Source organism: Gossypium arboreum, chromosome 9 (genome assembly GCF_025698485.1).
Source record: "Gossypium arboreum isolate Shixiya-1 chromosome 9, ASM2569848v2, whole genome shotgun sequence".
Taxonomy (NCBI): domain Eukaryota; kingdom Viridiplantae; phylum Streptophyta; class Magnoliopsida; order Malvales; family Malvaceae; genus Gossypium; species Gossypium arboreum.
In genome coordinates, this window is record NC_069078.1 from 71,173,901 (window position 1) to 71,199,787 (window position 25,887).

At 33.8% G+C, this 25,887-nt stretch overlaps 1 protein-coding gene across 1 annotated transcript; it reads right to left on the minus strand.

The window, feature by feature from the left end:
* Positions 1 to 10,247: 10,247 nt before the first annotated feature.
* LOC108455532 (probable carotenoid cleavage dioxygenase 4, chloroplastic) lies at positions 10,248 to 12,156 on the minus strand. Its single transcript, XM_017754079.2, has one exon. It carries the CDS (start codon positions 12,154 to 12,156, stop codon positions 10,378 to 10,380), a length of 1,779 nt encoding a protein of 592 aa, XP_017609568.2. The 3' UTR covers positions 10,248 to 10,377.
* Between the last annotated feature and the right edge of the window lie 13,731 nt (positions 12,157 to 25,887).

The window sequence follows — 25,887 nt, forward strand, 5'->3', positions numbered from 1 at the left end:
AAAGAAAGAAAGGACTCCAAGAGTTGAAGAACCCAGATATAAAGTAAGGTTTATTGCAAAGGGTTACAGTTAAATTCCAGGAGTAGACTTCACAGATGTGTTCTCCCCAGTTGTGAAGCATAGTTTGATTCGAGCTTTGCTTGGTATTGTGGCCATGCATGATTTGGAACTTGAGTAGTTAGATGTAAAAATTGCATTTTTGCATGGAAAGCTTGAAGAGGATATTTACATGCAACAACTAGAGGGTTTTACAATCTCAGAAAAAGAGGACTATGTTTGCTTGCTGAAAAAGTCCCTTAACGGTTTGAAACAGTCACTAAGGCAGTGGTACAAGAGGTTTGATTCCTTTATGACTTTTCATGATTTCAAAAGAAGTAGTTTTGACAGTTGTGTTTACTTTAAGAAAAACAGTGATGGTTTTTTTGTGTATCTTCTTCTTTATCTTGATGACATATTGATAGCAACAAAAGATAAAAGAGAGATAAGAAAGGTCAAAGCCCAACTAATTGAAGAATTTGAGATGAAAGATTTGGGACCAGCAAAGAAGATACTTGGTATAGAGATTCTCAGAGATAGAAAAGCAAGTAAATTTTACCTAATTCAGAAGGGGTATATTGAGAAAGTTCTTTGCAGGTTCAATATGCAGAGTGTTAAGCCTATTAGTACTCCTTTAGTAGCCCATTTCAAACTTTCATCGGCTTTGTCTCCACAATCGAATAATGAGATTGAGTACATGTCACATGTTCCATACTCTAGTGCAGTGGGATCTCTCATGTATGCTATGGTTTGTTCATGTCCAGATTTATCATATACAGTTAGTACAGTTAACAGATATATGGCGAATCCCGGTAAAAAACATTGGAAAGCAGTTCAATAGATTTTAAGATACTTACGAGGTACTACTGATGTTTGCTTATAGTTTGGAAAATTAGAGATGGAGTCATTAGGAATGTTGATGCTGATTTTTCTGGAGACCTTGATAGAAGAAGATCTCTCACAGGTTATGTCTTTACAATCGAAGGTTGTGCAATCAGTTGGAAAGCCACTTTGCAAACTACAGTCGCTTTGTCTACCACTGAAGCTGAGTATATGGCGATTACTGAGGCTTGTAAAGAAGTTATTTGGTTGAAGGGACTCTTTAATGAACTTAATAAAGACCTTCAAATCAGTACAATATTTTGTGACAGTTAGAGTGCAATCTTCCTTACAAAAGATCAAATGTTTCATGAGAGAACAGAATACATTGATGTTCGGTATCATTTTATTCGTGATATTATTGCTCGTGGTGATATTTTTGTGAGCAAAATTAGTACTCATGAAAATCCTGCAGATATGATGACTAAGTCACTTCCTATAACCAAGTTTGAGTATTGCTTAAACTTGGTTGGTGTTCATTGTTGAAGTTAAACCCTTAAGGGGTTTTATGGAAGAGGTGGAGAACTTGTTCGTTGAGGGTTCGCGATGAAGAACTTGTTTATTGAGAAGTCGTGTCAAGGTGAAGATTGTTAGAATTAAGTGACCCGAATCCTTATTTCAATAAAATACAGTGATAAAATAAAATAAAAGAAGAATCCATTTAGAATTACACTTCTTTTATTTTATTTTAGAATAAGGTTTTTTAAACCTTATTAAATTCCATCTATTTGATATTGATTAGAATAAGATGTTTCAGTCTTACTAGAATATGGCTTTACAAGCCTATAAATAGACATAGTGTATTCCTCTTGTATTGATTCGAATTCGACATAGTGAATTTTCTTTTCCTCTGCCCGTGGTTTTTCCCGAAAGAGTTTCATCGTAAAAATTTGTGTGTTTTTTTATTTAATTTAATTTAATTTTTCACAGTTTGAATAAATTCTTTCTTGTTTAACTCGATTCTAACTCTAATAGTAATTGTTTGGCTATTTGTTTTTGTTCTACTTATTTATGTGTAATCTAATTTTATCAATAGTTTTTTATGTTTGGTTTTTGGATATAGAATTTGTTCACATGTGATGAGCATGGTTGACAATTCTAATGGTGATGAAAGCGATGATGAAAGGGAAAATAAAGAGATTTTACAATGCATGGAAAGTTTTAGCCAATTATTTCTTGTTGCATCTTCTTTTGTGCAATTATATTATGGGAAATATATATTGAAGCAACCATGCATGGATTCAAAATAGTTAGGTGAAGCATGGAACTTAGAGATCCTTGATGGTTATGAATCACGTTGCATTATTAATTTTAGGATGTCAAAATTTGTATTCACAAGTTTGTTAAGAGTTTTGGAGACAAGATACAATTTGCAAACTTTAAGACACATATCTTCTTGTGAAATGTTGGAAACTTTTTTGTACATATTGGGGTGCAAAAGTTTCCCAATATCAAGAAAGATTTCAAAGGTCTGGAGCAATAATAAGTCGATACTTTGCAATTGTGCCGCCATTGATATAATTGCACCTGCTGATATAATTGCACAATTGCAAAGTCTGGAGCCATTGATATAATTGCACTCGATGATTGTTCTTTTAGCTCAATAACCGAACAAATGCATAATGATTCTAGATATGTGCAACACTTTAAAGTTAAAATTTAAAATTATATTATCATATTTTAATATTTTTTAACTAAAAATATGCATGGACTAATATGATTATTTGTTCAGGATTGCGTAGGTGTAATTGATGGTACACATATTGTTGCTATTCTTCCATAGAATGAACAAATTCCTTACATTGTAAGAAAAGGTGTCCTGACTCAGTATGTTATGGCAGTATGTGATTTTAATAAGTATTTCACCTTTGTTATGGCTGGATGAGAAGGACCGACGTATGATACTAGAATATTTCTTGATGCAATTTGAGATCCAAAATAGAAATTTCTGTACCCACCAAATGGTAAGATATTTTATTTTTTTTTCTTTTTTAAATAATAAAGTATAAGTTCTTTAATTTGTAATTTAAAAAAATAAACAACTCTTGAATTAATTGTTTATCAAGTTATGACATATAGGAAAATATCATCTTGTTGAATTTGGATATTCTCAAATGAAAGGTTATCTTTGACCATATAGAGGACAACAATATCATTTACTTAACTTTCGCATAGGTTGTAATGGCGTAAATTCAATGTTATCGGAACAGTGGTTTCGTAACCATAAATCCGATTTAAAGAGAAATTTATTTCAATATTTTTGCTTGAAAATTTATATGATAGGAAAATCGTATGAAAATATTGATAGGAAAATTTTATCAATTTAGTGATTAGTTAGAAAAAGAAATTATTGAAGAAATTGGGTAAAATATGGTATCGGGACCTCTATCTCGTAAAACCGAGTCAAAAATAATTTTATAAATATTTATGAAATGTTATTAATGTGGTATTAAAATTTCGTTAGGAAATTTTAATGTTTGAGTAGTCAATTAAATGAAAAGGACTGAATTGTAATAGGTGTAAAAGTTGCTAGAATGATTAAATAGCTTATTAGTCTAATGAGAAAGGATATAAAAGGCAATTAGACCCAAAAGTTATTTGGGCTGGACGGCAAGGGTATGAAATCAGCAGAAAAATTGATAAATTAAGGGTAAAATTGGAATATTGCAAAATTAACTAAATAAAACTAGGACTAAATAGGAAATATCTAGATTTCTCTTCATTTCTCTTCAATTCCAGCAGCTAAAAACGCCATAGGAGGGTTCTCTAAGCTGGTATTTCATAATTTTTGCACCAAGTGAGTTAATCCTTGCCTTTTTCTTGTAATTTTTGTGTTTCTAAGACTTTTACAACTAGATCCTACTATTAAATTCATTAGTTTTTGATTTCATGGATGAAATTTAAAGTCACCATGGTTGAGTGATGTAAGTTTATGATGAAATAGAATGAAATTAAAGCTTTAATTTGTTTATGAGATGATTTTATTAGGCAATTTCAATGGAAATTGATTTTTAGGACCTAATTGTGAAAATGTTTGGAATTAAAGTCTATTGCTGAAATTATGATTCCTAAAGGTTGTAAACTAGTTTAAGGTGATAGAATAAAATGTTAATTGAGAAAAATCAGCTCAATTGAGAGGCTAATTGAGTAGGGACGAAATTATTATTTATTAAAAGCTTAGGGGAAAAATGGTAATAAACAGCTTGCACTAAAACAGTTTGGACAGCAGCAGTAGACTAACTTTGAAAAATCACCAAAAATTGTAGGAATCGAATTAGAAGATGAACAAAATATGGAATTAAATCTTATTGAGTCTAGTTTCTCATAGAAGAAATATTGTAAGCAATGGATTTGTAAATTTTGAGATATAATGAATTTTGTGAGACAAGGTCAGAATGAATTCGGGTTCCCCTGTTCTGACTTTGAAAAATTATAAAAAATTGAATAAAAATAATTAGGGACTTAAATTTATATGTCTATAATTCTGAATGAGTCTATTTTTAATAGAAACAAACAACAACATCATTTGAATTCTGTATAAAGAGATAATTTATTTTTAGTGAAGAAGGGTCAGAACTGTTAGACAGCAGAACAGGGGTGACTTTGAAGAATAAACTGTACTGATTGGCTAAACCAAAAATTCTGAAAATTTTATGGTAAAAATATATATGAGTCTAGTTTCAGGGAAAATTAACGGATCTTAATTTGGAGTTCCATAGCTCAAGTTATAAATAATTTAGTGACTATGACTCAAGTAGACAGTTTTGAATGAACTATAAATAATAGTTGAATTATAGAGAATGTTGCATATGAACATGAAATGTATTAAATTGATAATTAAATTTATTTATTTAGATCCAGAAGATTCAAATCTGAAGCTAGATCGAGGAAAGGAAAAAGTTCGGGATTAATAGATTTTCTTGTTTAGAAACAAGTATCAAGGTAAGTTCGTGTAACTTGAATTATATTCTTAAATGTTTGAGATTGTATGTTATTTATGTGAATATGATTTGAATGTTCATTGTATGAAAATTAATGAAACATTGATATATTTGATAAAATGGGAAGAAATCCGGTTGAATGAAAGGAAAATTGATGGATCTCTCGAAAAGGAATTGACGGTAAAAGGATCTAGCCGGACGGGTGATCCTATCCTGATATAGCCCTCCCGAAGAATATGTGTAAAATGGATTTAGCCCGGATGGGTAATCCGAATTAGGGTCTGAATTTATCCTGGACTGGTAATTCAGATCCAAGCTCATTAGAGTAATTGTCATTGCAGGGGATTTAGCCTGGACTGATAATCCCGACAATACTCTATGAGTTTATATTGCAGGGGATTTAGCCTGGACTAGTAATCCCGCTGCAAGGTTGAGGTTCACGGGAGTGTGCTCTCTGAAATGGAAATGTGCGCACATGAATATGAATTGACGGACCCGGAATTGTACACTAAAAGTGTACCTCTGAAAATCCATCGAAATTCCGATAAATTCAACGGGATAAATATGAAAAATAATAAGGGAATGAAAATCATGGTATTGATGAGTACATCAATCATGGTGTATATATATATATTATTGATACATGGAAATTATTGTACTAACTTGAATGTTGAGTTTGTGCATGTTAGGGTAAAAATGCATTGAATGGATATATGAATGTTTATTATATTGTATTGAAAATATTAGGTAAGTACAATTCTTGTTACATGAGCTTACTAAGCACAAAGTGCTTACCCGCTTCCTTTTTCCCTGTTTTGTAGTGTTAAGAGCTCGGAGGTCGGATTTGGTGGAGACACATCACATTATCAACCTCGGATTTCGGTATATAAAGAAACTTTATTTTGGAAATCAATGGCATGTATAAGCTAACAAAGTAAATGTTAACGTGAAATGAATGTAAAGTTAGCCATTAGTATGGTTAACAAACACAGTTATAGATATGTGATGACGTTATCTTATATAAATGCATGAATCTATCATGAAAATATGTTGAATTGAAAAAAAATTAATTAAGTAGAACTCCGGTAATGCCTCGTACCCTATTCCGGCAATGAATACGGGTAGGGGTATTACATAGGTAGATCTATATCTGGTAAAGAAGAGATATTCAATCATTCACATTCATCATCACGTAATGTGATTGAATGAACTTTTGGTGTTTTGAAAAAAAAAAGGGTTCATTTTAAGGGATATACCATGTTGTGGTTTTGAAAAGCAAACGATGATCGTTGTTGTTACAATGGTGATACATAATTTTATTTAAAAATATGTAAGTCGAAATGATGTAGATTTTATGGAATACGAAAATATTGACAAGGCATATGAGAATATTATTGATCCAGAAGATGTGCAAGATAGAGAAAGTGATGATGATGATAATGATAGTGAATCAAACAATTGAAGTGATTATGAACTGGAAATTAACAAGAGATGCCATAACTTGTTGTTTAATGAATTCACATAAAATTGCAAATGCTAATGTAAAATTTTTAATATTTATATTGCCTATACAATTATTACCCTTTTGAAACTTAATTCAAATACATAGAATATTTTAATTTGTTAGATTTATGATTTTTATGCTATGTTAATATCTAATATGGGTTATATATTCAAATTACATTTACAAAAAAAAGTTATTTATATTTAAATACATCTTTTCTTCCTTTACATTATCATGTCTAAAATAGACATTTATCCTTTTAAAATCACTTTTTCACAACAATACTAAATACTTAAATCTTAAGCCAAACTTTTCAAAATTACTTTTAATAAACACTTTTTCACAATACTTTTTAACAGCAATTCTAAACTAATCCTTAATGAACCCACTAGTTTACCTATTTGACAAATCTAACCTTGCTTTAACCTTGTTTTTCCTAGGGCTTATAAAAATTTTAGTCTTTCATTTTTTCTAACAGAAGCAGTAAATTCTTTTTCTTTGAGTTACGATATTAGGAAGATATAACCCAATGTTATAAATTGTTATTATATAAATGTATTAATTAAATATTTAAATTTCTGATCATAATTATGATTCATTATTTACTAAAAAATAGTATAATAATTTAATTTTAATACTTTTATTGTTATTTAATAGGAACATAATTTAATATAATTATTTATTATGTTATAAATACATTGTAAACTTATACCTTTAATAGTCATTTTCATTTTCACATTTCCATTATAACTATATTGGAATCCAGACGTATATCTCATTATTGATTTTAATCTCACCAACACATTTGTTTTTAATCTTAATAGAGTCAATCTCACTATTCATTCAAATGCACTCTTAAGTTACGAACATGAGCTAGTTTTAGAACAAATGTTATATTGCATTTGTATTTGACGCTTTAATAATACAAAATTATACACTACATATAAAAATTATTTATTAAATTACTAATTTAATTCACCGATAATGTATGAATTTATACATTATTAATGCTTCAAATACAAATCCAATATGATATTGATTCTAAAACTAGGTCACATTCGTAGCTTAATCATCTTATTGTTATTTTAATTCTCCATTTAATATAATATTATTGTATTATTTTTAAATAGCGATTAAAAGGCATTGGCTAATAAAACCCATTAGAAGTACTTTTAAATTCTTATAATTATTTTATTATGGCAATTCAAAAATAGGTTGAAAGAACATTATAATTATTGACAAACAATATAACATTGACAGAGATAAGCTTTAGGTGGTAATTATTGACAATAACACTTTTGCGCCATTGCCGAAGTTCCATACTTTACATTAATGGCTAAAAAACATTCAAAAGCTCCATTGCTAGCGCATGGTCCTGCTATTTACATTGTTGTGGGGTAAAACTTGAGATCCTCTGTAAAACATATTCCACCAAATTTCATCAACATAATGGAAAACTATTAAACTTTCCCACCTTTTTTTTTTCTCAATCAAAATAATATTTTATTAAAATCTCAAAAGAAAACTAATTGAAAGGTTAGTGAAACAAAAGGCAAACAAAATTCAATACACAAATACTCAAAAAGAAAAAAGAATAATTTCTTTATTCTAGATTTATTTATGTTGATCATGTTAGATTTATAAAATAAATCTAAAATAAAATTTAATAAACTAGAATCTATCATGTTAAATTATCAAGAACAAAACTAGATGCAGAAATGTACTTGAATCCATTAAATTTCTTGAAATTTTACCGGATCTTAGGGATTTGATCTTTAAAATTAGCACAAAAGAAATTCAAAGAATATCTTCTCTCTCTTTCCTAATGATGAGAAATTAGAAAAGATATATTGTATCTAATTTGGGGACCATAACCTAATATTTATAACCTTGGCATATTAGTTCTAATCAATTAGAATTTGATTAAAACTCAATTACTAAAGTATCTACACATATTTGACTCATATTTTATTTAATAATTAAAACCAATAAAATTCCAACATTATATATGTGATGTCCATATGTCAATTTCATTTCTAAATTATAATTCCAAAAATTAATTTTATTTTATTATTAATATTTTAATTATGTAATTGTAGAATAATAAAAATAGCTTTGGACGGAGAAAGTAAAGCTAGTATGAGAAAAATGCAAAAGTGGAAGGGCGATAGAGTTCTTCTTGATTTTTCTTTTTGAGTTTTCCAATATATTAAATTGTGTGCAAACTTCTAAGCAACTATTATCAAATTTATGGTTGCTTTGGAAATATATTCTCTATATTTGGTTAGAAAATATTCATATTTATTGTTTTACCATATATATTTGAGTACATATTTGAAAATTTTATTTAGAATTATTATAATTATTTGTCTATTATCTAATATATATTTATACTATAATAAAATATTCTAGCAATTTAGGAAATTTGCTTAAGTGTCATATTTATTTAATTGATTTGTGGCTTTCATAAATAATTGACAGGTGGGTGTTGTAACATTAAGGAAACATAACAATAATGACTTAGATATAAAAGGGATAAAATGTTATTTTTATTTATAATTTGAATATTACACAAATTATAAAGGTATAAAAATACTTTAATTATTAAAGAGTTATCTCACGTATACATTCATTGTTAATAATGTAAAAGAAAAGTGCAATTTCACGTTAGTTGGCCATAATATATAGAATTACTTCTTTCTCTGAGTAATTTGGAGTTAAAAGGCCTAACATGCGTGTGTCGTCACCACTTGGCCCGGTCCGTGTTTTCAACAAGTATCGTGCATTTTTTTTTTGAGTAAAATTTTTGTATTATTTTTCAAAAACAAAATTTGTTTAGATTTCGAAAATTTGGTCAACTGACAATATTTTTATTTCACTATTGCAGATTTTTAGAAAATTGTTTCTACCAATTTTACCTTTTTTTTCCTACGTATTTTACTATGTTTTTTAGGAAATTATATAAATGGGAGGTCATTCTCTATATTTTAAACATAATACAACAAGAGAAATAGAGAGAAAAACATTTTTTCTCATTAAGAGAGAAATTTTGTCTAGGAGATTGAGTTTTAAGCAAGATCATCTATAATCCCTCCAATCATTTCTGGAAATTAAATCTAGTGTGGTTTTGTTGGTTTCTTCTAATTTATTTTTTGATCAAATTTTCGATCAATTGCTTTTATTTTTTGGTTTTTATTCCTCTCGAGAAAATATTTTTATTTGACTATTACAGGTTTTTAGAAAACTGTTTTTACCGGTTTTACCTTTTTTTCCTATGTATTTTACTATGCCCCTTCAAGAAACTATATAAATAGGAGGTCATTCTCCTTATTTTAGACGGAATACAACAAGAAAAAAGTAGAGAGAAAAATAATTTCTCTCATCCTTTTGTTATTTAAATTCTAGTGTTATGCAAAATTATACGATTCTTGAGAATTAAACCTAGTGTGATTTTGCTGGTTACTTCCAATTTATTTTACGGTCAATTGTTTTTATTTTTTAATTTTTATTCCTTTTGAGAAGAACAATGCCAATTGTATTTCACATTCTTTATTTGAATGTACAAATATTGAAATATTATATTAACTTTAATGAGCAACATCCACTATACAATTACATCGATAATGGACGAATTTACTTGTAATGGAATAGATATTCAAATATAGAGTGAATTAATCCTATCAACTTACAAGTTGCGAACACCAAGTTATAGTCCGACAAGAAGATTGAGAAGTTGAATTAATAGATTGGGACCGTGTTTGCATAGAATACAAAACAGGATAAATTGAACCGCCCAATAGGATAAATTTGGGTACCAGCATTCTAAAAGATATGTAGAAATTGGTATTAGTGGGAGTATTGGCCATAAAAAATCACAATTAGTCAACTTTTATACATACAAACAGTGCCACAATTTAGAAATTTTATTTTTTAATTAACTTTTTAAGAAAAGTATATTCATATGAAATTGACTTTACATGTGATTTGATTAATTAACCAAGTCACAGTAACTTAAAATTAAATAGGAATTTTCGAATTAGTAAAAAATAAGCTATGAAAACCATACGGTACACGCCTAGGTAACTTAAGTGCTGCAATGGTAGCGAAATCGGGCGATTTAGGATCCATCAAAAGGAACATTGATTCATCCGTTCGCTCGTTATGAACGAATGTCATCACAAATCCATCATCTTCGTCATCTTCAACATTCCTTCTCACAAACACTGGCTCTCCTCCGAAACAATCATCCCCATAAAATCTTCTTCCAACTTCGTCCCCAGTTTCCAAGTCAATCTTCACCAAACCTGACATTTTAGGGGCCTCTTCAATCACACCAAGATATGCATATTGGGTTTTCTTTCCCATATAGCTAGTATTTATAGACCCAAGGTCCAATTTGCTTGTTGAGAGAAGGTTTCTGCAAACATGTCCAGTCTGGGTATTAATCTTTATCTTCTCCAAAACAACATCCAGTTTCATGCTGTCTAAAAAATTTTCCAAAGACAAAATGTTTGATGCCACCACGATGATCTCGTCCTCGTCATTTTCCCAAGCATTTACAATATGAGATGCATTAAACCTTGGAACCTTGAACCACTTCATCTTTGAGTCACTGTTAGCGTACCGTGGGATGACTCCAATTCTTGTAGTTTTATTTGGTTCATAAACCAAAGGGGAACCTCTTCCGATTAACACTTTTGACAATGAAAATGTTAACTGTGTCTCGTGAAAGATTGCGAACCTCTTGGTAATGGCGAAATCATGAATTAGACTTGGTCTATGCATGGAAAAAATGGGTACTTCGTTTTGTTTAACACCCTTTTCGTCGATGCGGAAGAAGGTAAGATGCGGAGTTTTAAAGCTCCATGAATAAGCAAATGTGTCCTTTGTTTCACTGTCGACTTTGGGGTGTGCAGTCATGTTGGAGTGCAAGTTTTTATCGATCTCCCAACGTCCCAAAGTCTCAATGTCACCATTTTGAGTTACATTGACTATATATGGCAAATCAGACTCGCATAAAGCCAAAAGTTTACCAGAAACGATGGCCACGCTAGTGTTGGCGACCCCGATCCCTTTCAGGATATCTAGATTCCCTGTTACGTATCTCCTTATGAATTTGGACAAACGAGCAACGTCAAGCAGGCCATACAGGCCCGATAACATATTTGGAAAGATGGGGAAACCAACTTCTTTTTCGACCATGTATTTGTAAGTCTTGACGTAGCGGTTACAATACGTTGCCTTGCCATTTGATAACCTCAACGAGTGAAGCATACCGTCGCCTTCTAACAAATTTAGAGCACGACGAGGTTGGAGTTGTGGGTTTGGACCATTTCGAATGTAAACGCCATTTAAACAGAGTGGAAGCTCACCTTCGATTACTTCACAGTTGGTTGGCTTCATTTCGTCCACCGGAGCCAAGTTTCCCTTGAAGACATGCGTCGGGTCGACGGACGGGTTGAGAGGCGGATCAATGAAGTTGGAAAAGAAGTGAAGGATTGAAGTTTTCATGGATTTAAGGGGCGATGCATGCATCTTCAACGAAGTGGTTTTTTCCAATGCTTTGGGGTTTCGGACTGCTCGGATCATCATAACATCCTTCGGTTGTGTGAAACTCAGGATAGGTGAACATGTTGATGATATCATTTCGGTCTTTGGGTGATTTATTTTTGGTTTTTTGGTGAACATGGAGAAACAAGGAAAGTCTATATTAATATCAACAACAGTAACATCAAATTTGCACGTTTCCCACACCTCTTTTGTTTGGTTTCTTTTTCTAATCTCGTTTTCAACCATATAACAGGGCTTAGATTCATGCTGTTTTTTTTTTTAATAGCGAAGGTTTTAGTTTTATTTTCTTTGAAAACTATAACGGTTTTAGTTTCATCCACTATATTTCTCTAAAAGTTATGGTAATTTTAGTTTTCATTCTTTTTAGTTACAGTTTCGTTTTTCTATTTGTACTCTTGTGTAAATGGAGATTTATAAGGCAAATATACCACCAGATTTATTACCAGATTTATTAAGAATAATTATACAAGTATTTCGTCGTGATTGAGTATTAGTGATCATAGGATTTGACTCCAATATGAGAATGAGGAAAGCCATTTTTTACTTGGTTTTTCATGCAACTATGATTTATTGGAGTTTATGTCCGTGTTCGTCTGTTAATGACGGATTAGAATGTAATTGTCAATAGTTGTCACGGTGATGTACCTCTAGTTAATTTCTTAATTTTGGTTATTGATAATTTATCTTTCTTTTTTATTCACCTCTTTTTTATACAATTATATTTTTACAATAATTTTTAATGTTTTATTTATTATTTGTATTATGTGATATGTCTATTTATTATTATTCTCTTGAATAAAAGTATTTTTTTCCTTAAAAAAATTGTAGGTGTTTCAAGGTTGAGAGGAACTTTTTTTTTTAGAGTAATATCGAGAGATTTCTTTCAAAATTGAAAAAGTAAGTACAAAAGGGGAGCAAAGCAAGAAAGTCATTACCCACTCCAGCTGGAAGACACAAAATAAAGCATAAAAATATGCAATAACTCTTGGTGGCTTGTGGGTCAATGAAAGGACATAAAACACACATATAGTCAAAGGCAAAACACAAAAACACTAGCAAAGGAAAGAAAATATCTTACTTTAAGATAGAGCCAAACAAAAGCGGATTTAAGGGGGTTGGCAGGGGCCCTGCCCCATAGAATGTAAAATTTTTATTTAGGTCCTTAAAATTTTTAAAAAATTTTAAAATAGTAAAGGAAAATTATACTTTGGCCCCTTAAAATTATAAAAATTTGATTTAATCCTTTAAAAATTATAAAGATATAAACTATAAAAAATTAAAATTTCATTCGGCCCCCCTAAAATTTTGTTCTGGCTTCGCCCCTAGAGCCAAAGATCCAAAAAAAACGCAGCATCCAGTCCCTTAGATATAAGGAGTCAGACCCGAGAGATCTCTAGCAAAAAATGCCTCTGTTGCCACAGGTAATTCCTCCACCAAAAAACTGTCTTCTGGTAACGAAATCCTCTCTTTTGCTATCATGTAGGCCACTATATTTGCTCCCTATCAACATGGTGGAAGGAGATGTACTGGAAAAAACTTACCTTGATCTTTATCTCTTCAATATAAGTTCCCATGTCTGAATAATCTGGTAGCACTTGATTTATTTTAACAATCGTTGTCCGAGAATCACCCTCAATTTAAACATGGCTGAAACCCATTTCACGCGAAAAGTTCAAGGCCTGGAGACAAGCTATGGCTTCTGTTGTAAAGGGATAGGAGACTAATTTGTTGAGTACTGTTTCGCTGCCTATAACTGAGCCTCTACTATTCCTAATGCCTAAACCGAAATAGGAGTGGTGGGGGGTTGCTTTAAACGCAGCATCAAAGTTCACCTTAAGAAAAGGTTCTTGAGTGGGCTTCCATATTGGAGTCATTGTTTTCATCTGGGTAGGTATTTTATTTCTCAACTCTCTCATCTCCCTTATAATGTTGAAGATAATAGCATATATCTCGGATTGATTGTCTCTTTCCTTCCATTATGCGATTGTTTCGGGCTTGCCAGAGTGCCTAAGCTGTGGTTGCAACAATCTCACTAAAATCATGCCCTGAAAAACAACATTAAGCCAGGTGCGAAAATCCATATTTCCATTTAAAGTTGACCAGTTAATACCGATTGATCGCCAAACATTTTTTGCAGTGCCACACATCAGAAAGGTATGCATAAAATTCTCAAGAGCCTTTCCATAGCTAGGACAAATGGGAGATAAATTTATTCTTTTGTTGTGGACATTAGTTGCAATAGGAATGTACTCATGTGTAAATAGCCAAATGGTGATTCTGATTTTTGGGAGGAGATTTAGCTCCCAAATATGCTTGTAAAATCCTATATGATCAGTATGTATAATGTTGTTGATGTTCGATTCGACAAGACAGTGGTAACCACTACGTACTGTATACATACCAGAGTTATCTATTTATTATTATTATTTATTATTCTTCTGAATGAAAGTATTTTTTCCTTAAAATTTACAGGTGTTTTTACTGTAATTTTAATTGACAATAATATGTAGTAATATATTTTCAGTAAAGTTAAAGGAATTTTTTTTACAGAAACTTATTTTTTAGAGTAATACCGAGAGATTTATTTCAAAATTGAAAAAGTAAGTACAAAAGGGGAGCAAAGCAGGAAAGTTATTGCCCACTCCAGCTGGAAGACACAAAATAAAGAATAAAAATATGCAATAACTCTTGGCGGCTTGTGGGTAAATGAAAGGACATAAAACACACATATAGTCAAGCCAAAACACAAAAACACTAGCAAAGGAAAGAAAATATCTTGTTTTAAGATAGAGCTAAATAGAGGCGGATTTAAGGGGGCTGGCAGGGGCCCTGCCCCCCTAGAATGTAAAATTTTTATTTAGGCCCTTAATATTTTTAAAAAATTTTAAAATAGTAAAGGAAAATTACACTTTGGCCCCCTAAAATTATAAAAATTTAATTTAATCCTTTAAAAATTATAAAGATATAGACTATAAAAAATTAAAATTTCATTCGGCCCCCCTAAAAATTTGTTCTGGCTTCGCCCCTAGAGCCAAAGATCCAAAAAAACGCAGCATCCAGTCCCTTAAATATAAGGAATCAAACCCGAGAGATCTCTAGCCAAAAATGCCTCTGTTGCCACAGGTAATTCCTCCACCAAAAAACTGTCTTCTGGTAACGAAATCCTCTCTTTTGTTATCATGTAGGCCACTATATTTGCTCACCTATCAACATGGTGGAAGGAGATGTATTGGAAAAAACTTGCCTTGATTTTTATCTCTTCGATATAAGTTCCTATATCTGAATAATCTGGTAGCACTTGATTTATTTTAACAATCGTTGTTTGAGAATCACCCTCAATTTAAACATGGTTAAAACCCATTTCACGCGAAAAGTTCAAGGCCTGGAGACAAGTTATGGCTTCTATTGTAAAGGGATAGGAGACGAATTTGTTGAGTACTGTTCCGCTGCTTATAACTGAGCCTTTGCTATTCCTAATGACAAAACTAGAGTAGGAGTGGTGGAGGGTTGCTTTAAACGCAGCATCGAAGTTCGCCTTAACAAAAGGTTCTTGAAGGGGCTTCTATATCAGAGTCATCATTTTCACCTGGGCAGGTATTTTATTTCTCAACTCCCTCATCTCCCTTATAATGTTGAAGATAATAGAGCATATATCTTGGACTGATTGTCTCTTTCTTTGCATTATGCGTTTCTTTATGGTTGCAGCAATCTCACCAAAATCATGTCTTTTGTTTTGAAAAACAACATTAAGCTAGATGTGAAAATCCATATTTCTATTTAAATTTGACCAATCAATATCAAGTGATCGCCAAACATTTTTTGCAGGGCCACACATCAGAAGGGTATGCATAAAATTCTCAAGAGCCTCTCCACAGCTAGGACAAATGGGAGATGAATTTATTCTTCTTTTGTAGAGATTAGTTGCAGTAGGAATGTACTCATATGTAAATTGCCAAATGGCGATTCTGATTTTTTGTCATATGTAAATTGCCAAATGGCGATTCTGATTTTTTTGGGGAGATTTAGCTCCCAAATTTTCTTGTAAAATCCTGTATTATCGGTATTTATAGTGTCGTTGATGTTCAATTCGACAAGACAGCGGTAACCACTACGTACTGTATACATACCAGAGTTATTTGCACACAATACCATTTTATCTTCAATTGTGTAAATTGAAAGTGAAATACAACAGATTGCATGAGATTCCATCGGGATAAAAAGACACTTAATAAGTTCCACTTTTCAAGTCTTTGCTGATTGATCAATAAGGTCTAATACTTTTTCAATACTACTGTTTGCAGTAGTAGCTTGAATTTCCCCCTGCGCAACGAGGCAACCATTGAGCTTGCAAAATGGAAATTTGAGATTCCGATCCCACCTTTCAACCAATACCATCTTCTAATAATTTTCAGGCCGTATATATGCTTTTCCAAGCATACAATGGATAGTTACCTCAAGTGGCATTCCAAAACAAGGTATGAAGGTAATATTTTGCTTTAAAAATACGTCCAAGTAAAGAATTCAGATTAGTGGTTAACCTCTAACCTTGTTTTGCTAAAAGCGCAATATTAAACTTGCTTAGGTCCTAAAAACCCATTCCTTTACTATTTTTAGGAAGACTAAGGTTAGCCCAACTACACCAATGCATACCTCTACGAGTCGAGTTTTTTTGCCACTAGAATCGTCTCATAATACTTTTAAGCTTCGTGTAAAGCGTCTTTGGAAGTAAAAAACAAGACATCGAATATGTAGGAATCACTTGAAGGATCGCCTTAATGAAAACTTCTTTTCCTACTTGGGATAATAATCTAGCCCCCTAACTCTAAACTTTCATTATTATTTTATCATAAATATATTGAAAGGTATCCTTCTTTCTTCTCTCAACCATCGTAGGTAAACCCAAATGTCTTTCTATGCACAACTAGGGATGAACCCCTAACATTTGCACCAATTGATTACAAGAATTATCAGATACATTGGAGCTAAAAAAATATTTGTGACTTATCAAGATTTTTTTTTTTGCCCCGAAGCAGATTCATGCAGTCTCAAAATATCCAACAGGACCTGCCCTCCTAACTCATTTGTTTCACCAAAAGCGATGCTATCGTCAGCAAAAAATAGATGAGTGACAGTTGGGCTTCCCCTACATACCTTCACCTCTCTTAATTACCCATCTGAACAGTAGAGTCTAGTAAAGATGAAAAAACCTCAGTACAAAGTAGAAAAAGGTGGGGGCTTAAAGGGTCACCTTGACGCAGCCCCAATTGAGGGAAAAATCTATCACTTGAAAACCCATTGAAATTGACCGTGTATGAAACCGAGAAAATACAATGCATAACCAGATTAATCCACTCAGTCGCAAAGCCAATTTTTGTCATCATGCCTTCTAAAAAGCCTATATTCCATTCTATCATAGGCTTTGTTCATGTCGAGCTTAAGAGAAAACGAACCTTTTTTCCCTTTACGCTTCCTTTTCAACACATGTAAAACCTCGTAGGCCACTAGTATGTTATCTGAAATGAGTCTCCTTGGTATGATCAATACACTGTTCCAAAACCATTTTGAGTCTAATAGCAATGGTGTTAGAGATTATTTTGTATAATATCAAACATAGAATGATAGGATGAAACAATGACATCATGTCCGCATCATTTACTTTGGGTATAAGAATAATATTGGTAAATTTTACCTTGTTTAGCGATATCTTCCTGTTAAGGACTTGTAAACAATACTGCGCCACAACCGGCCTGAGTATATACCAGAATTTTTGGAAGAAAACTTCATAGAAGCCATCATATCTTGGCACTTTAGTCGGACCCATCTTTTGAATAGCCTCGTTAATTTTCTCCACCTTGAACTCATGCGACAGACGCTCATTCATTGAAGAGGAGATCTTGGAGGTTACCCCTTCATACACAGTTTCATCATTATTCTGACGAGAGTTAAGAAATAAATCCTTAAAATAACTGATAGCGATCTTCATCATTTCATTCTCTTTAGTAATAAACGAGCCATCCTCACCCTTTAGCTTCTTAATCTTATTTATTTGGTGTTTAGTAGAAGCAAGACTATGGAAAGAACTCGTATTACGATCACTATACTGAAACCAATTTGATCTGGCCCTTTGCTCCTCATATAACTCTGTTTTGTCAGTTTCCAGATTAAGATCAATCTTAGCTTCAATAATCTCTTCCAATTTCTCATTATTTGGTGGAGCATTGTAAATGATATTCAATTTATCCTTTAGAAAACCAATTTTATGATATTTCTCCCTTTTAATCATCAAAGCCTAGTTACATAATCCTTCACCAACTACGTGGAGATGATCCGGGATTTTTAAGTGCTTATTGGTTTTCCAAAGGGATTGAACTTCATTTTTACATGACTCTTCTAAAAGCCACGTTCTCTCAAATAGAAAGCCTTGATCTTTAGCTATATTTTTATTACCCTCTAAATAATTTGTATCATAGAAAATAGGGCAATGATCCGAGGTATAATTATCTAAATGAAGAAGTTTGTAATTAGAGAAAAGATTGTACCATTGAAGATTTGCCACCCCTCTGTCCAGCCTTTCTCGGATGTTGGTTAACTCAAAATTCCTCTTTTCCTAAATGTACTAGCATCCCTGGTAGCCTAAATCCATGAAAGCACAGTGATCCAAAGCCTCTCTGAATGTATCCATCTGCTTCTCCTCTCTGTACCGCCCTCCATATTTTTCTTAGTTTCAAAGAATTTCATTAAAGTCACCTAGAACTACTCGAGCTTCAGAGTAGTTATGACTGAGACTTTTTAGTAGATTTCAGGAATTAACACTGTCTCTAATGTTAGGAGCTCCGTAGAAACCAGTTAGATGCTAATCGGTTCTATTACCATTATTTGTTGCCATAACATTGATGCAATTATTATTGTAACCCATAAGTCTGATATCCATCTTATTTGTCCATCCAAGAGAGGGACCTCCCCTAGTACCAGTAGCTGAGACTTCAATCTCATTCTGAAACACGAATTTTTTCCTTATTCTCTTCATTCTGTACACATTAAATTTTGTTTCCATAAAGAAAAAAATATGGGGACGATATTCCATCAGCATATGCTGAACACGTCAAACCTACCGTGGATTCCCTAGTCTACGAACTTTCCAGCTCATAATTTTCATAATACTCGGCTGACCCGTTCCGCTGGTTCAACCGATTTATCATTTTGACAAGTGTTGAGCCACTCTCTTTGTATTCTGGTAGAATCTTTTTGTAAGGAAACATCCGAAATAATGTTAGACCTTAGTCTTTTTTTTTCCCTTCATTGATTAGAATGGGTCATTCTTCATTAATTCCTCTCTCCTCCATAATGTCCACCTCACAGTGTTATCTTCTTTAGGAAAGAGAGACTTGGCCATCAAGTTTAGCCCCAAATTAGCTCCATAATTACGCATCAAATTAGGAATTTTTTGATTCCTAAAATCACTCCTTTGATTAGATGATAATACTCTAAAATGACGTGTTTTTATATATTAATCATGTGTTTATTTTGAGCTTGAGCCTATTAATTTGAGCTATTTATGTCTTTTTACCTTTTAGGGACTAAATTGGAGGCGAAAAGTAAATTCAAGGGAAAAAGCGTCAATTTGGAGATTAAATAGGCCAATATGCAACGTGGGACAAATATGGTGCCAAAAGTGCGAACATGGAAGGCATAATGACTTAAAAGCAAATAGAAGAGATTTTATTTTGGAAGACTCTATTTTATTTTATTTTATTTATATTAGGATAATTAATATTAAGATAAATATTAGGTTTATTTAATTTTAGGATTTTATTTTAATTATCTTTACTTATCTTTAATTAAATGTATTTATCTTTTAGAATTTAAGTTAAATTAGACTATCTTCCTAGCACTATAAATAGGGGGTGAAGTGACTGTATTTGGGGATTCATATTTTCTGTAAACACTCTTCCCCCAAAAGTCTTTTGTTCTTTCCATATTTTTTTTCTTTCAATAAAATTTCTTTTTCTATAATTTTATTTACTTTCCCACCATTATCATGAGCCACTAAAACCTATCTAGCCGAAGGTTGTCAATATTCCCCAAAAAGGGTTCTTGAGGCCTAGAATCCGTACTTAGCCTTCTCGTCAAGTGTTCATCGTTTCTCCGCACTATGGGCTGACGCTTCCGTCCATGGCCCTTAAGAAGTAAGCTTTTCAACGTATGCAAAGGCGGCCGCTTTGTATGTTTTGGAAGGATTACACAATCGGTTCGTTAACTTACTGCGTCAGAGGTTGGCAAGCCAAAGAGACAAAATAGCGTGGGATTCGCCATTGAGAAGCATTGATCTAGCATAGATTACTAGCTAGAGTCAGGTTCCCTAAAAATCGTAAGTCTAATCTTTGGAGCTGGCGGTCGTAGGTGTCCTCTTCCACTATAACTAGCTTACTTGAGTCGAGAAGGATCATCCAATAGCCAAGGTTTGAGCCTGAGGTTGAATGAGACAACCGGAGGCTGGAACTTTCCCATAAGAATTTTTTTTGTCTTAAAACTCTATTTATTATTTTTATTATTTTCGTAATCATAATTTCAGTAAACTTTAAATTCTATTTTTATTTTATTTTCGCTTCCAAAATCAAATCTTAAATTTTGTTATTTTTATTTTTTCCAGGAACGCAGGTTTTCTTGGGCACGATTCTGCCCAGGATTTCAAAAAACAAGCATTCGTATAATCCGGTCCCTGAGGATTCGGCTCTACTTCCCCTTTACTATTTCTTTTTCACTATTTTACAGGGAATAGGATATTTTTGGTGCTCTCAACGACCGCATCAAATTTTGGCGCCATTGCCGGAGACCGGCAACATACTAATCTTATTTTTCTTTATTTTATATGACCAGATCTGCTCCAGGCACTCTTGCGTTCGACTCAGAAATCGAAAAGACTGCGAAAGCTAATCGAAGGAAACAAAACTAAGGAAAAACAACACGGTGGTTGGAACTCAAAGCAATCCACCGCCGTAAATTAGAATCGACGATTTAAGTAGAGTCTAGGGTTAACGAAAACCCTACTCGAACGTTAGAAAGTAAAGAAGAAGAAGTCGATTCACCTGAAGAGGTCATTGACGCCAGAGTTAACGAAAACCCAAATCAAAGCAACGAACAGATGACTCAAACAATTGACAAGAATCGGCTAAAGCAATCGACAGAGCAATCGTCACTATGCATCGCGATCCTACTATAGATATCGATTTTGAATTAAAGTCGCTTGATTCACATCGCCAACTTTCCGTGGGTTACAAAATGAAAACCCTACAAGCATTTAAAAGAATTCCATATGGTTTGTTTGAGTATGAAACCTCAGGGGGTAACTGAGGACTAAATTAAATTGCGCGCTTTCCCTTTTTCCTTAGCAGATTCAGCTAGGGAATGGTTATTTTATTTACCTCCTGGATCCATTACATCTTGGGTTGATCTATCTCGCTTATTTCTTAACAGGTTTTTCCCTGCATCGTGTGCAGCCGAGTTAAGAAAAGAAATAGTGGGCATAAGGCAAAAAGACGCAGAGATTCTATACGACTATTGGAAGCTATTTAAAAAGTTGTATGCAAGTTGCCTACAACACGGTATAACGGAACAATCTTTGCTCCAATACTTTTATGAAGGCTTGAAACCCATGGAGATGAATATGGTAGATGCCGCGAGTGGAGGAGTGTTAGTCAACATGACTCCACAATAAGCAAGAGACTTAATCTCCACAATGGCTGCAAATTCCCAGCAATTTCGAGCCAATCCTGAACCCCCTAGAAGGGTTCACTAGCTAAGTAATTCTACCTTTGAGGATAGACTTGATAGACTTACTAATATTGTGAATTCCCTTGTTACAGAAAAAGAAAAACCAGCCCGAGTATGTGGAATATGTGCTACACCTGAACATACGAATGATGCGTGCCCTAGTCTGTGTGACGATACTATGGCTCATTTAGATGCTGTGGGAAATTTTCCTGGGCCACCACAAAGACGATACGACCCTTACGCCAATACCTACAACCCAAGATGTAGGGACCACCTAACTTTAGTTATGGGGCTAATCCACGATATAACCAGCCATACCAAAATCAGGCCCCACAAGAGCTACAAGATTCAGGTAATTCTCTAGAAACTTTGGTCAATAAATTAGCAGCTAATGGCCTTGATTTTCAACAGCAAACTCTTAATTTCCAAAAAGAAACGAAGACATCTATAAGAGAATTGACCACGTCAATTGAGAAATTGAGTTCTCAAGGGAAGTTACCGTCATAAACAGAACCAAACCCGAGACAGAATGCAAATACAGTAACGTTGCGAAGTGGAAAGGTGCTGGAACCAATTCCTGGCAAGAATCTTGGTCAAGAAATCGCCCAGGAAACTCCAGAAAATGACGAACTGAATCGAGCGAAACTCTCACTGCCGAAAATCCAACCTCTATTCCCAGGACTATTAAATCAGTGTGGAAAAAGTAAGGAAGACAAGGAGATCCTCGAAACATTCAGGAATGTTGAGATCAATTTACCACTATTAGATGCCATCAGACAGATTCCGCGGTATGCCAAGTTCCTCAAAGAGCTTTACACCAACAAACGAAAACTAACAGGTAATGAAAAGGTAACTGTTGGTGAGAATGTTTCCACAGTGCTACAGTGGAAAATGCCGGTTAAATGCAAAGATAGGGGTATGTTCGCTATTCCATGCAAAATTTGCCATTTAGGAATTAAAAAGGCTATGTACGATTTAGGGGCCTCCATAAATGTAATGCCTTATTCTATTTATGAATCACTTAACGCGGGTTTTTTGACAAAGACAGGTGTTATTATTCAATTGGCGGACAGGTCTATCGTGCATCCAGAAGGAGTCCTCGAGGACGTCTTGGTAAAAGTTAATGAACTTATTTTTCCTGTAGATTTCTATGTAATAAAGATGTAGGAGGACAACACTGTTGGATCTTCAGACCTCCTGTTGGGCTGACCCTTCCTTAGTACTGCTAGCACCAAGATCGATGTCCGGAGCAGCACTCTTACAATGGAATTTGATGAGGAGATCGTGAAATTCAATGTTTACGATGCCATTAACCATCCAAGCGAAATCTTGAGCGTAAACCGTGTCGACCTGGTTGACTCATTAGTAGACGAGACTTTTGAGTCAACTTATTAAGACAAATATGAATATAGATATGATGATTATGAATTTGTTAATACATTATTGTCCCCATCAGAAACTAAACTTCTACCTTCTATTTACAGGCTCCAGATTTGGAATTGAAACCGCTTCTCGCGCATCTCAAGTATGCATTTTTAGGAAAATGTAATACCTTACCCATTATAATTTCAAATAAACTCTCTAAACCCGAGGAGGAAAGTTTGATCCAGGTACTAAAGAGTCATAAGGAGGCGATTGGCTAGTCCATTGCTGACTTGAAAGGGATAAGCCCTTTGACTTGCACCCACAAGATTTACTTGGAGGAGAACACGAAAACAAGGAGAGAGGCACAAAGTCGTTTAAACCCAAATATGATGAAGGTGGTAAAAAAGGAAATAATTAAGTCATTGGATCGACATCATCTTCCCCATTTTGACAAAGCAGATGGGTAAGTCCCAGACAAGTCGTGCCCAAGAAAACAGGCGTGATAAAGAAAGAAAAATCTTGAGGTGACTTAGTACCGGTCCGAATGCAGAACAGGTGGCGTGTCTGCATCGATTACAGGAAGTTGAATGCTTATACTAGAAAAGATCATTTCTTTCTTCCTTTTATAGATCAAATGCTTAAACGTTTAGCTGGTAAAACTCATTTTTGTTGTCTTGATGGATATTCAGGTTTTTTCCAAATCCCTGTTGCGCCAGAGGATCAGGAGAAGACCACTTTTACATGCCCGTTCGGCACATTTGGATACAAGAGGATACCGTTTGGACTTTGCAACGCACCAGCTACCTTCTAGAGATGCATGATGAGTATATTTTCCGAATATGTAGAAAAAATTATTGAAGTTTTTATGGATGATTTTACCGTGTATGGAAACTGTTTTACTGAATGCCTTAAAAACCTTCCGATAATTTTGAACAGGTGCATAGAATTTAATCTTGTTTTGAACTATGAAAAGTGTCATTTTATGGTAGACAAATGTTTGATTCTAGGTCATATAGTCTCATCTAAGGGAATTGAGGTTGATAAGGCCAAAATTGACATTATAAATTCTCTGCCATATCCTTCTACTGTTAGAGAGATACGTTCTTTTCTTGGCCATGCAGGATTTTACAGGCATTTTATAAAAAACTTTTCAAGAATAGCTGAACTATTGTGCGAGCTATTGCAGAAAGACAAGAAATTTGAGTTTGACCCAAAATGCAAGGGGGCTTTTGATACAGTTAAGTAAAAGTTGGTAATTGCCCCTATCGTACAAGCACCAGACTGGAACTATCCCTTTGAAATTATGTGCGATGCAAGCGAACGCAGCGTGGGAGCCGTATTGGGACAAAAGATAGCCAAGGAGCCTCATGTCATCTGTTACGCCTCAAAGACTCTAGATGCTACACAAAGCAACTACACAACCACAGAAAAAGAACTTTTAGCTATTGTGTTTGCTTTAGATAAATTTCGATCATATTTACTGGGATCTAAGGTGATTATTTTTTCCGACCATGCAGCTCTTAGGTACTTGATCACAAAGAAGGAAGCAAAGCCAAGGCTCATTAGGTGGATTTTACTGCTCCAAGAATTTGACATCGAGATTCATGACAAAAAGGGGTGTGAAAACCTGGTGGCCGACCACTTGAGGAGGATAAAAACTTCGTTTGATGATGATCCCATAAAGGATGAGTTCCCTTACGAAAGCTTATTCTCAATCGAGGCTTACTATCCGTGGTATGCAGACATAGTTAATCTCTTAACCACGGGATCGTTGCCCACTGAGTTAGCTCGATCTGTAAAAAACAAGCTTAGACGCGAAGCTCAGAATTACATATGGGATGATCCATACTTGTGGAAACATTGCTCAGATCAGATAATACGACGATGTATTCCAGAAACCAAGGTAACCTCTATCCTTACTTTTTGTCACACAGAAGCTTGTGGAGGTCACTTTGGCCCTAAGCGGACAGCTCACAAGTTATTGGAGTGTGGGCTATATTGTCCTACAATCTTTCGCGACACGTTTAACTTTTGTAAGTCTTGCGATAAATGCCAGCATACAGGTAATATCACTAAACGAAATCAAATGCCCCTATCCCTGATTCATGTATATGAGATTTTTGATGTGTGGGGCATTGATTTCATGGGCCCCTTTATTTCTTCGTTTGGAAATGTATATATACTTCTTGCAGTAGACTATGTTTCTAAGTGGATAGAAGCAAAGCCTACTCGCAATGATAATGCTAAAACTGTTGTGGAGTTTCTAAAACGAACTATTTTTTCTAAGTTTGGAACACCTTGAGCTTTGATCAGTGATCATGGTACCCACTTTTGCAACAAGGTCATGGAGGCACTATTATCAAACTATGGAGTTCATTATCGTATAGCAATAGCCTACCATCCCCAAACGAACGGCCTAGCAGAGGTTTCAAACAGGGAGATCAAGTCAATTTTGGAAAAAATGGTTCGACCCAACCGTAAGGATTGGAGTCTTCGGCTCAATGACGCGCTTTGGGCCTATCGGACGGCGTATAAGGGACCAATTGGCATGACCCCGTATCGACTTATTTTTGGCAAAGCGTTTCATCTACCAGTAGAGTTGGAGCATAAAGCTTATTGGGCTATTCGGCAATGTAACATGGAGTTAGAGCCCGCAGGGAAGGCAAGGAAATTAGACATTCAAGAATTGGAGGAAATTCGCAATGATGCCTACGAGAATGTTCAAATTTATAAAGACAAAACAAAGCTGTTTCATGACAAAAATATAGTTCAGAAGTATTCTCAGTAGGACAAAGAGTTTTGCTTTATAACTCCGTATTA

Excerpts from the sequence above, each read along its gene's own strand:
- LOC108455532 (XM_017754079.2), bottom strand. The coding sequence starts at position 12,156 with ATGGTTGAAAACGAGATTAGAAAAAGAAACCAAACAAAAGAGGTGTGG.